The following is a 13,396-nucleotide window of genomic DNA, read 5'->3' on the forward strand; positions in this document are numbered from 1 at the left end:
GCAGCCTCTTTCCCCAGTTATTTCAAGCACAATTCCACAGTTTTACGCTTTCACCCACAAGTCAGGCCTTAAAGGAAAGTGCTTCCTCAGCGGCTTCATCCCTGAAGCATTTCCCACCGTCCTTCTCCTTGGTTTTTCCCCAGGTCTGTCCCTGGTGGTGGGGCTGGTCCTCTACATATCCAGCATTAATGACGAGATGCTGAACAGGACCAAGGACTCGGAAACATTCTTCAATTACAAATATGGATGGTCCTTTGCCTTCTCTGCCATCTCCTTCCTTCTCACGGAGGTACCTGGGAGCTGTCACATCCCTGTAATGAATGTATCCCGTTCTTGGGAGGGGGGGCAGACATCGAGGCTGTGCCAGAGAGAGGACTCAGATGGGGTTTAAGGGTAGGCTATGAGAGCAGATATATAGAATGGCGGGACACATACACAGTGGGGACAGGGAGATGTATACAGTGGGGAGAGCCCCCAAGCCTGGGGCACTGATGGGGCATTTGATCACGGCTTGATGCCATGGATGGATGCAGAGGAGACATGGTTGGGCCATGTTATTTACTGCAGGAACCTGGGGCACAGGGCGGTGAAGTGACTGTCCTCGGGCGCCTCGGTGCACCAGCAGCAGAGCAAAAAAAGCTATTTATATTTTCATTCTGGTTCGGTGTTGGTGGACAAGGCGGCCGCTGGCAGGGTGAGCGTCAGGCTGTGTCTCTCTCCCCTGCAGAGCGCCGGGGTGATGTCCGTTTACCTGTTCATGAAGCGATACACAGCCGAGGACATCTACCGACCTCACCCCGGGTTCTACCGTCCCCGTCTGAGCAACTGCTCTGACTACTCAGGGCAGTTCTTGCACCCGGACGCGTGGGCGCGGGGACGCAGCCCTTCGGATATCTCCAGCGAGGCGTCCCTGCAGATGAACAGTAACTACCCGGCTCTGCTCAAGTGCCCCGACTACGACCAGATGTCCTCGTCCCCGTGCTGAGCCCCGCCACCCCTGCGCCCGCTCCCACCCAAGCGCCGATGGTCGCCGCGTCCTGACTCCATTTGTCTTTTTCTTTTTTTTTTTTTTAGGCCACTGTTTCAGGGCAATTCTCTATTTATAGGAGAGTAAATATAACCAGAGAGGTTGGTTATATAACCAATAATGTAACCTAGAGAGCTGGGATATTTTCCTTTCTTTGGGTTGGTTTGGTTTGGTTTTTTTTTTTATTCTTCCCTGCATAACTAAAAATCTCTCCAAAGTCGTCTTCTTTCAGCTCATCCCACTGAGCAAACAGCAGTTCTGCCTGGGGGATAAATCCAGGGCTGGATCCAAGAGCAAGAAAGAAAATAGAGTAGAACTAAGGGAAAAAAAAAAAAAAAAAAATACTATAGGAAAAAAAAAAAAAAAAAAAAGTGTATTTTTTGGTTAGATAGGCTGCAAAAGTTTGTGCATTTGACTGTATCATTTAATTGTAGATTTACTGGCCTAAGCACCAGCAGGCAGAAAAGATTTGTGTACATTTCCAAGAAATAGCCATCATTAGAAAAATACAGATTTTGTCTTGATTCAGTATCGACTGATCGATATCTCTTGTTGCTGGATATCACTTTTAGCCAGGCTGCAATGGGAAATAGCCATCTTTCTCGACTATACCTCAGCAGGCTTGGACACAAGCAGGTGGTGGTTTCTCTGTGGCCACTTGCAAAGTGTTGTTTAAATATCCCCTGTTAGACTGGAGGCGCCACAGCCCTGGGGAGTCTGGGCTGTTGGGGTGGCTCAGCACCCAAATTTCCTCCGCCATCCCATAGGCTGGGGGTCTGAAGAGACCGCGAGAATTTCAGTGCAGCGTCGAGTGGAAAACTACCAAAAATTTTCCCACGGGAAACATTAGGTGCAGGATTTAGGGGAAATTATGGCCAGAAGCGCGGGTCATTTTGGTGAAAGGCGAGATCCCCGATGGGTGCGAAGTGGTGTAGCTGAAACGAATGGCACAAGTCCAGAGTAGTTGGCTTATATTTCATTTTTGCAGAATATGGTACTTGGGCTGCTTTTTTGTGCGTGTGCATGAACCTTACTTTGAGGTTTTAAGTTTTAAAATCTCATCTGCTGCTTTGGCAGTTTGGTCGTGGGAGACTTGACAGCTGCCAGGGTGAGAGCATCGCTGATGGAAAATGAAGGGCAGGGGAGGAAAAAAGCCGTGCTCCCTCGTGTGCTCCTGTGCAAGCCGTGAGCTGGTCACCTCACAGGAGAACGAGCTTTGTCCAAACTTTATTTCTGCTCTTGTTCTTCTAAACCTTTCTGAAAATTTCCTTTCTGCAAAACAAAACCCTCCAGGGATTCTTGATATATATTTGAGCTTGGTTTGTCTTACTGTAATTAAAACAAACAGAATATACGCACTTCTAACCTCATTTGTAGCATACTGTGAAATGAATGTTGCACCTCTTCATTATTTGTTATTTATTATTTATAAACTACTCCAAAGTAGGGTCCAGGTCCTGGCACAGCACCACTATTTGCATCGACGCTGACACCCGTCCCATGGGACCGCACCGCAGGCGTACATCCAGCCAAGCCTTGGACAGGATTATTTCTTCTCCAGTCCCTTCAGAGAAGCAAGTAACGTATATCTAATGTATACCTGATGTCCCTGACTCCTGATTTGCTAAGTTTTAAAACCAGGTCACCTTTTTGTAGACAGAGTTGTACTTACCTTTAGTTTTTATATCACCTGCAAGCATCTGTTTTCTTATTTTAAAACCCAGTTTGTAGGTGCTACCTGACAGGTTTGCTGCTGGGAAGGTTCAAGCATTAAAGTACAACCCAGGCCCACCATCCAGCCACAAAGCGTGGTGGTCCTCCTCTGTTTGCCCCACCCAGCCAAACCATCAGTTTTCCACTGGGATCTCTGTGTTCGGTGTGAATTAGGCTCCAAGAAAGCGCTGGAGTTCACAAGTGATGATCCTGCATTATCCCAGAGCCCAGTCTAGTTTGCTGGGCTTGATGTTGGTGGTTTCTGGTGGCTCAAAGGCCTTTGCATCTTCCCCTTGATGGTTCCTTTATGTTCTCAGTCCTTCTTGGAAGGGAGACCTTCAGGATCACCGAAATCGCTGGTGCTCAGAGGCGCGAGGGCTGTCCCACACAGCTCCGTTCTTCCACACCAGGGAGTCGTTTAGTGCAGTTAATCCTGTGCAGCATCGTGAGACATCCCTGTCCCCGAGTGGAATTTTCCTTTGTACTCATTAAATACAGAATTATTCATTATATAAATTAAAGTGTCTGCCTACATAAGCAGAAGATGTGAAAAAAACTTCACGCCTTCCTCAAGGCCCCAGAAGGTTTAGCAGAGTCTAGGGGTGAATTAGAAAAGTAATTATTTTAATTCATCGGAGAGATCGTCATCATGTGGCTGCATTTGTTAGCCCGGTAGCTCGCACGTTCCCCCAGTGAGTGCAAGCCCTTCGGAAGTGCGGGACTGCCGAAAGAAAACTGTCAAAACAAGTGTTTGGTGTTGGTTCAGTAAATGCTGGTTTGGGGCAGGAAAGTGTGGTGCTTGGTAAAACACGGGCAACAGCGGCCATGCTGCTGGGTGGCATTGCTGTCCCTCTAAGAGTGCCCGACACGGCAGCAGCTCTTGGCATGGAAGAGTATGGGCCACTAAATGCAAGTGTCACAACTTCATCGACTGTGGAGAAACTTCTCCAGAGCTTCGGAGGCACGGAGACACGAGCGTGGCGTGGGCGAGCTGCAGAGCCCAGCCACCCTGCGAGGTCCTGCTCCCCCCAGCATCACCCCGTGGCTGATGTTCTCCACAGCGATAAATGCTCCATAAATAACTGTAGTACCCCCTTAGGACACCCACCCACTCATTTGAACACCTCTCCTGGTCCTCTGGCATGGTTTCACCCCACCTTAATCTCTGTTATGCCACATCCTTCGCTCCCTGAATAACGCTGCTCGGTTGCCCCCTTGGTCTCTCCCCCACCCCTATTTCAGTGCCGGCCTCGCACCGTGTCCTCTCTGTGTCTGTTGTTTGGGTTGCAATGAAAGAAAAGTGGAGTTTGAGGATAAATTAAATTTTAGTTCAAAGTAAACTAAAACAATTAAATTAGAGGTTTAACCCCTACAAGACTGAAGTCCTTAAACTCTCCACCTCTGTGATGGGACAAGTCAAGCGGCTCAGGGGCCTGTAGGAAGGGAATTGCTCACCTGACGCTTCTCAGAAAATTGTTTGCACTTAGAAGCAAAAGAATCTCCTGTTTTGCAGGAATGGTTCATCGGTGCCAGACCGTTGGTGTATGCGGCTGCATCTGCTTGCCTATAGCAGCAGAGCAAATTACTGAGATAGATTAAGGGTTAAATAAAAACCCAGCGCTGCCTGATCCACGCACAGTTTGCTGCTCAGGACTGCAGCAGGCTGAAGCTTTTTCGCTCCCTGCCGTCGGCCTCCCACGCGGCACACGCATCCATCCCGCAGCCTGGGTGCCAGATGGAGTCTGTGGCACTGGGAGGAATGGATGGCAACTGAAGAAACCACACGTGGCGGGCCTGCACAGCGCGGGGAAGGCTGCTAGGGCAGACAGGCGCCCTGAGCCCTTCTCTGGGAAACCCTGGGAACCATCCTCCCCCTGGGTGTTTGGGGTTTTTTAAATTAAATGCCCCTTCTGTAAGCCCAGGGAGGCACTTTTTAGCCTATATCTCCTGGGACAGGAAAGCTCCTCCAGAACCTCCCACCCCACCCCCAGGACATGCTCTCCTCGCTGCACCCTTCATCACATCATTCCCACAGGTGTGATGGGGCCTCGGTGGGAATGGGCTCCATTTGCCCATTAGTTAGGAGGCTCCTGAAAACCCTTACTGAATCATGAGGTATGATGCAAAAGGTTTATTAGAGACCAATCATGAGCAGTAATTAAGTAGCCAGGAATAACAAGGCTGTGCTGGGTCATGTTCTCCCTCAGTTGTTGCTGGAGCAGCTCACGGCTCCAGAGCTTGCTCTTGCACAGTGGGAAAAAAAATATCTCTATATATAAAAGTCTACATATAGGTATAGCTGAGATGCCCTCTGGTGCTGCCCCCTCTGCACCAGCATTGCCAGTGGACATGAGGAGCCTCTGGGAACGTTAAGGTGAGGCAAGAGCCCTGGCCAGGCAGCAACCCCCTCCCAGCAGGGATGCCCACCAAGAGCTCTGCTGAGCTGTTTCAGCTGCTGGTGAAGCTGCTGCTGTGGCAAGGTGAGGTTTGGGTGGGTGTTTTGGGGCAACCTGGCCCTGCTCTTGCCCTGGAGGATGGCATGGAGCTGCTTCTTGGGTGGGGGGCGGAGAGCAAATCCCTACAGCTGGGGAAGCCCCAGGTGAACCTTGCTGTTGCCTCCTCTGGACACAGGACTGAAGACCAGTGTCCTTTCAATCACCTTCAAGCAGGCAGAACTCAAAGGTATTTTTCTTAGGGTGGGTTTCAGCCGCATATCGCTGCGGTAGGGTAATGGGCTGACTCAGGCATGCTGAAGGCAGTTTGGGGGTTTCTAGTACACAGTGCTCTGCTTGCAAGTCCTTGTGCTGCGTTATTAATGCTGCCTGTCAGGGTTGTTTATTCATTCTCCCAAATGTGAGTTAGCCCCCATGGGCTATTCAAGGTGTGCTAAGAAATTAAATTGTCTTATTCCTCCCTGCTGCTAGCTTGTCAGCTGTGCAGAGCTGGCATGCCCGTGGTGGGGATGCTGTGTGAACAGGCCAAATATTCACCCAAGTAAATACTCTTCCACTCATGAGAAGTAGCTTAGATATTTATTTTCTTCTTTTTTTTTATGAGATTATTTATTTACTTCCTTTTTTTTTTCCCCCACCACAAAAGACTGACATTCAAACCTAACTCGAAAAAAGCAGTGTTTTCCTTCCTTGCTTTTCTGACCCAGCTTTAGGGCCTGCTGGTGGGGTGGTCTGCACCTTGCTGCAGCATCCCTGCTGCACGGGTCGGGTTGCTCCTCCAGCCCCCTCTCCCTGAGGACCCCATCAGCCCTTTAACTTTTATTTCTGCAAACTGGCTGCAGCACAGCTGTCCTGTACACGTGAAAGCTGCGGCTCCTGGGATGGGGAGCAGGGGGTCCCCAACACCCCGGCTGGTCTGCGGCTGCCCCGCACGGGCCCCCCCCTGCTTGTGTAGATATCAAATTGTAACCTGTTCCCATGGATACAGTAGATTATAGAAAGGGAAGAGCTGCCTTTTTGCTTTATCTTCATGTACAGTGTTATATACCTTAGATTTTGGATTATGATGACCTCTGCGGGCAGTGGTTGTAATGGGCAGGCAATGGCTGCAGCAATTACCCTGTGTATTTTTAATTGCAAACCAGCCCCCCGGGCGTAACCCTTGAAAGGAAAGGAGATGTGGCTCTGAACAGCATGGGACTGCCCATCATCTGGCCCTCCCCGTGGCTGCAAAAGATGTGATTAGCAAAATATGTGCCCAGGTCACACCGAGTGCAGTGACAGAATCACAGAATGGCAAGGGTTGGAAGGGACCTCAGGAGCTCACCCAGTCCAACCCCCCTGCTCAAGCAGGTTCTCCTAGAGCATGTTACACAGGACTTCATCCAGGTGGGGGATGAATATCTCCAGAGAAGGAGACTCCACAGCCCCCTTAGGCAGCCTGGGCCAGTGCTCCGTCACCCTCAAAGTCAAGAAGTTCTTCCTCTTATTCAACTGAAACCTCTTATGTTTCAGTTTGTGCCCATCACCCCTTGTTCTGTTGCTGGACACCACTGCAAAGAGTCTGGCTCCATCCTCATGACACCCACCCTTAAGATATTTGTATGTATTGATGAGGTCCCCTCTCAGCCTTCTCTTCTGCAGGCTGATGGGCCCTGCAGAGCTAGTACTCTGGTAGGCTGTGCCCACCGTGGCCCTACGGGTGACACAGGGAAGGGCCCGCAGCCAGCGATGCTGGCTTGTATCACAAATGGATCCAGTGAGAACAGGGATGAAGAAGGGATGACGCCGTCAGCAGTGCTGGCCTTAGAGCCCATCACCGCAGCAGCTGCAGTCGGTGTGTACCAGCGCCGTCCCAACATCCTTCTTGTTTTCACACCACTTCATCTTTGACTCTCTGGCCACTTCAGGCTTCAGTAGGGGAAAGACTTTATTATTTTTTTATATTACTACAACTTGTGTCGCAGGAAAGCAGTATTTCAACCAAAAGATTAGCCCTTCTGGCCAATTCAGTCTTCAGTAGGGGAAAGACTTTATTTTTTTTTTATATTACTACAACTTGTGTCACAGGAAAGCAGTATTTCAACCAAAAGATTAGCCCCACTCAACTCTGTTGCCAGGCTCCTATCCCAAGGGCTGCATTTGAGGAATACATTGGCTCTAGCTGGATATTTTCAAGCCCTGAGCAGTTTGTACTGTGGTGTTCTGCAGGCCCTGCCCAGCATTTTTAATCAAACCATCTCAGAAATCCCTAAGCCTCACACCTCTCCATTTCCAGTGAAATGAGAAGTATTCACACACAAATTGTGATTAATACACCTTGAAAATATGCAGCACCAGCATTCAAGGTTATTCCCCAATAAGCCATCATTTTTGTCACGGGCTCCTGATAAATCTTCTGGCTGTGATGAGATGCAGCTGCTCTTAATCGTTAATGTTAGGGCAGCACGAATGCATTTTTCTAAGAGGAAAAGCCCAGTGTGAGTGGGGTGCAGAGAAGGTGTTTGAGGACTTGGGCCCGTTCGGGTCTGCTGGTGCAGCTCAGGCTGCTCAAAGCTGTGTGAGCCAGCGCGCTTGGGTTCCGTTTAAATCGCTCATTTTGGAACAGAGTCCATATTACCTGAATTAGTCCCACCTACCATCAAGCACCTGTAAATCTGCATGTAGACAAATCCCCAAACCTGAGCTTCAGCTCTCTGTTGCTAACCAACAAAGTGCGTAGGCACGTGTTGAAATCCCTTGGACTCCAACAGGATCCATAGCGGAGCCAAATTAAGCCCAAATGAAGCTCTGCTGAGCAAGAGCTGTCTTTGTGGGCAGGTTTAAAAGGTAGTGGCTTCTGTGTTAGAGGAGCTGGAGGGCACAAAAGAGGAGATAGCAAAGAGACATGACCATAGATTTCTTCTTCTCCCATAGTGCTAACATCTTTAATGAGGTACGTGTTCATGAAAATATAATCCTGAGGTTCTCAGGTCTGCCTGGCATCTTGACACACGCCAGCTTCCCGCTGCAACGTCAGGGGCGAAATCTGCCGAGAAAGCTGAAAGGTGTTATTTAATTAATAACAGCCAATTTGACTGAGTGCCGAAAATGTCACTCAGCATCTCGGGAGGTGAGCTTGGTGTTTTCACCTCCGTGGGGAAACGGGAGGTTTCTGGAGCCAGGGGACCCTACCAGCATCACGCACATGAGCAAGGAGCAGCAGCATCTTAAGTCTCAGCGTGCTGTCAAGTCAGCACAGGTCAGATCCTGCTCGTTTCTTTATATTTAACAAGTAAATCTGCGGTATTTAGATTTAGCGTAAGTGAATGCTGTGTGGGCCTTAGTGCCAGTTTAATCTATCTCCAGCTTGGCTCATCAAAGGCTCCTGTAAGTGAGGGGATACATGAGGCATCCCATGGCCCTTGCCAAGGCCACATAGTGCCCAGCCAACGCCTTGCATTGAAATAATACGGCTTTTAAAGCTGCTTTGCTTCAGTTCTAGGCAAGTTCATATATCTCAGTGAAAGCTCTTATTTACCCTTGAAAAGCAAATTGTGATTTATTTTAGCAGGAATTACAGGATCTGTTTCTTGAGGGAGCATCCCCAGTTTCTCTTGTGCTTAACAAACTTTGGAATGACCCATGTTTGTCCAGGATGAGAGGATTATATATTATTTAGTATTATTATTCATAATTTAGATAAACAGAGAACGTCTCTAGCAGTGCAGAACATGTACATATAAAATACCTGTCAAATTATTTATTTCCATATAAATTATGTACTGTCAAAAGTGCTCTACTGATCTGAAGGTTAAATGACTTTCTGGCCAATTCAGTCTTCAGTAGGGGAAAGACTTTATTTTTTTTTTATATTACTACAACTTGTGTCACAGGAAAGCAGTATTTCAACCAAAAGATTAGCCCCACTCAACTCTGTTGCCAGGCTCCTATCCCAAGGGCTGCATTTGAGGAATACATTGGCTCTAGCTGGATATTTTCAAGCCCTGAGCAGTTTGTACTGTGGTGTTCTGCAGGCCCTGCCCAGCATTTTTAATCAAACCATCTCAGAAATCCCTAAGCCTCACACCTCTCCATTTCCAGTGAAATGAGAAGTATTCACACACAAATTGTGATTAATACACCTTGAAAATATGCAGCACCAGCATTCAAGGTTATTCCCCAATAAGCCATCATTTTTGTCACGGGCTCCTGATAAATCTTCTGGCTGTGATGAGATGCAGCTGCTCTTAATCGTTAATGTTAGGGCAGCACGAATGCATTTTTCTAAGAGGAAAAGCCCAGTGTGAGTGGGGTGCAGAGAAGGTGTTTGAGGACTTGGGCCCGTTCGGGTCTGCTGGTGCAGCTCAGGCTGCTCAAAGCTGTGTGAGCCAGCGCGCTTGGGTTCCGTTTAAATCGCTCATTTTGGAACAGAGTCCATATTACCTGAATTAGTCCCACCTACCATCAAGCACCTGTAAATCTGCATGTAGACAAATCCCCAAACCTGAGCTTCAGCTCTCTGTTGCTAACCAACAAAGTGCGTAGGCACGTGTTGAAATCCCTTGGACTCCAACAGGATCCATAGCGGAGCCAAATTAAGCCCAAACGAAGCTCTGCTGAGCAAGAGCTGTCTTTGTGGGCAGGTTTAAAAGGTAGTGGCTTCTGTGTTAGAGGAGCTGGAGGGCACAAAAGAGGAGATAGCAAAGAGACATGACCATAGATTTCTTCTTCTCCCATAGTGCTAACATCTTTAATGAGGTACGTGTTCATGAAAATATAACCCTGAGGTTCTCAGGTCTGCCTGGCATCTTGACACACGCCAGCTTCCCGCTGCAACGTCAGGGGCGAAATCTGCCGAGAAAGCTGAAAGGTGTTATTTAATTAATAACAGCCAATTTGAATGAGTGCCAAAAATGTCACTCAGCATCTCGAGAGGTGAGCTTGGTGTTTTCACCTCCGTGGGGAAACGGGAGGTTTCTGGAGCCAGGGGACCCTACCAGCATCACGCACATGAGCAAGGAGCAGCAGCATCTTAAGTCTCAGCGTGCTGTCAAGTCAGCACAGGTCAGATCCTGCTCGTTTCTTTATATTTAACAAGTAAATCTGCGGTATTTAGATTTAGCGTAAGTGAATGCTGTGTGGGCCTTAGTGCCAGTTTAATCTATCTCCAGCTTGGCTCATCAAAGGCTCCTGTAAGTGAGGGGATACATGAGGCATCCCATGGCCCTTGCCAAGGCCACATAGTGCCCAGCCAACGCCTTGCATTGAAATAATACGGCTTTTAAAGCTGCTTTGCTTCAGTTCTAGGCAAGTTCATATATCTCAGTGAAAGCTCTTATTTACCCTTGAAAAGCAAATTGTGATTTATTTTAGCAGGAATTACAGGATCTGTTTCTTGAGGGAGCATCCCCAGTTTCTCTTGTGCTTAACAAACTTTGGAATGACCCATGTTTGTCCAGGATGAGAGGATTATATATTATTTAGTATTATTATTCATAATTTAGATAAACAGAGAACGTCTCTAGCAGTGCAGAACATGTACATATAAAATACCTGTCAAATTATTTATTTCCATATAAATTATGTACTGTCAAAAGTGCTCTACTGATCTGAAGGTTAAAGGCTTCATCATGGAAATGTAGCAGCTCCCCATCATTTCAGAATGTGATTATTTACAGAAAAAAACATCCCGGTGGCTGTAGGTTTCCTATTGATCTGCTTCAGCAGCTCTGTCTGACTTAGAACAGCTGAAATAAATGAAATAAAAATACAAACCTATGGTCGTTTTATCTTCCCACAAGAAGTAGGTCATATCCCCAACCGAGCTGTATTTTATTCATGTAAATACATTTTTACAATTAAAAATGCAACAAAAACTATGTTCACGTCAACAGAGCCAAGCCTGGTGAAACTGGGTTGGGGCTGGTGCCTGGGCTTCCCCCGGGCAAAGCCCTGCTGCGGGGCAGGCCGGTCTCTCGCTCCTCTGCCGTGGGCTCCGGGCCCTAAATCACTGGTTTGGGAGTGGGAAAGCCGGGAAAAGCAGGAGAGGAGTGAAAGCGCTTAAAGCTCTCCAGATTGAGCTCTGTATAGGAATAATTATGGCTGCTATTTTAAGAAGTTGTTTAATAATATTAAACCGATGGCAGGCTGAGATTGTAACACTGCCACCTCCACACTCCTGGGGGCTTTTTCTTTTCTTCCTCCCCCCCCAGCTCTGATATATCTGCATTTTCCCAAGCCTGTGTTACCAATTACTGTTCTCCAAAGGCTCTCTTGAGCAAGCTGGGAATCGCTTTGCACGAGGGGAGAAGGCAAAGGCACTGAAGGGCAGCAGCGAAGCCGTTGACTCCCCTCCTGGTGTGTACCTCGCGTGTGCGTGCGTGTGTTCAGCAGCACCCCCCACAATTTCACCTGGTCCAGTATTTTGAGGCAAATCAGAGCTGCTTCCGATGGGGCTGAGTGGTGACCCCATGGGTACCACCCCACACAGTGACCCGCGGCAGAACAACCACACCTCTGTGGTAAACCATGGTTTGGCTGTCTCAATTTCCCTATTTATAAAACAGAAACTATATTCTTGATGGGCACGTTAGTACTTCGGGAACTTTGGGTGCAACGTGTTGCCCTTACTGTGCATACAGATAATTAATGGTGGGGGTTTTTTTCTGGAGGTTTAATGTTTCATTTGCACTGCGTGGTGATGAGCGCTGAGCTGCTCTTGGCAGGATGCTCCCTCCCCAGTACAGGGCTGCGTGTTACCGCTGCAACAGAAATTGGAGCTGCTTATAGAAACTGCCATAAGAGGGATGTCAGGGCTGTCGTAGGGACCTGCACCGCCAAAAAATAAGGAGCCTGAAACAGAGACAGACAGGAAAAAAAAAATGAGCTAGAAAGAATGGGGCTTTCTACCACATGTTCCTATTTTTCTGGCATTTCATTTGTAATTAGAGGGGGGAAAGAAAATGGGGTTAGGTCCAGCTGGACTTTGTTTGAGAAGGAAGGTGGGAGGGCAACGTCCTGAGGCTCCCAAAGGGGGGCGTGCAAGCAGGGTTTCACAGCACCAAACCCAGCCCGAGCTGCACCCAGGCTAGGCTCAGACCAGCTCTTCCTCTGCAGGCATCTGTGGGTCATTAATGGGGGGAAAGAAGCTCTTTATCTCCTCTTTCACCAGGCCTGTCCTTGTTCCAGGTGATGCCATTCAGCTGGGTTTTTGTTTGGTAAGGTATTTCTCACTGTTGGGCGGGGGGTAGAAGTGTCCTTGCCACACACAACACCCTTTCCCAGCCAGCGAGGGCTGGCTGTCATTCTGCCCATGCTGCAGCTGCACAAGAAATAAGAGGTTAAGAAGATTAAAATGCGATGTTAAGTACTGTGAAAACAGATCTGTCAGCCTGGCCTATTTGCTTGAGGGTCTTTGGGTTTCGTTTGGTTGGGTTTTTTAAGATGTCAGGAAAGATGCTTGAAAATAAATTAGGTTTCATTTAGCTCAGAGTAACAATTAAAACTTGGAATGGTCAGGGCCTGTTTCAGCAAATCAATTAAAAGATTGGCACATAAATGATGTGTACCTTTGTCTTTCGCTGTCCTCGTCAGGCCGGGAGACTTTCAGACTAGGACGTTTGAAGATGAGGCCATTAAACCAACGCATATTTCCATCGGCTGACCCGTAACTGTCCTTTATGACCTTCTGGCTGGCCTCTAACCTGCGATATCGTGGGCCTCTCCCTGAGGAGGTTTTTTCCATCACCACCTCTCATTTAAAGCAATTTCCTTCTGCACCTCCAAATTCATCCCCAGGAGGTTGAAGGAGCAGGCACATCTCTCTGCCCGATGGTAGCACTTGAAGGCAGCTGCACATCCCACCCCAGGGGCGATGGCTTTCCATCAGTGGGGTAACCCATGGGATGGATGTGAGGGTAACATCAGTGAAGCAGAGGGGATTGAGAAACCCTTGGGAAGTACGCTCCCTATTTCATAGTGATGGAGTTAACATTTTTCACAATTTACAATGAAATTGAGACAAAGCACCAGCTATTTAAAACATCAGAGAGAAGCGAGGGAGACCACGGGTCACAGCACAGAAGACATCGGGCACAAAAGGACCCTTCAGTCTAGCGGACGAAGACACTGCCGGGCTGGAGGAGGCTGGAATGGGACAAAATTCAACCAAAACTCACAACTGTTAAAGAGAAGCTCCTGGTTTCAGCTTTGGCCCTGCAGC

General features: G+C 48.1%; 1 protein-coding gene across 1 annotated transcript in view; it reads left to right on the forward strand.

Moving 5' to 3' along the window:
- Positions 1-985, forward strand: part of CACNG5 (calcium voltage-gated channel auxiliary subunit gamma 5) — a 3,434-nt gene extending 2,449 nt beyond the window's left edge. The window contains exons 4-5 of the mRNA XM_009642336.2: positions 144-289; positions 728-985. Coding sequence (XP_009640631.1) covers positions 144-289; positions 728-985 — 404 coding nt within the window. The remainder of the gene's footprint in view (positions 1-143; positions 290-727) is intronic.
- The last annotated feature ends 12,411 nt before the right edge of the window (positions 986-13,396 follow it).

This window comes from Egretta garzetta, unplaced genomic scaffold, assembly GCF_000687185.1.
Source record: "Egretta garzetta isolate BGI_Z169 unplaced genomic scaffold, ASM68718v1 scaffold787, whole genome shotgun sequence".
NCBI lineage: Eukaryota > Metazoa > Chordata > Aves > Pelecaniformes > Ardeidae > Egretta > Egretta garzetta.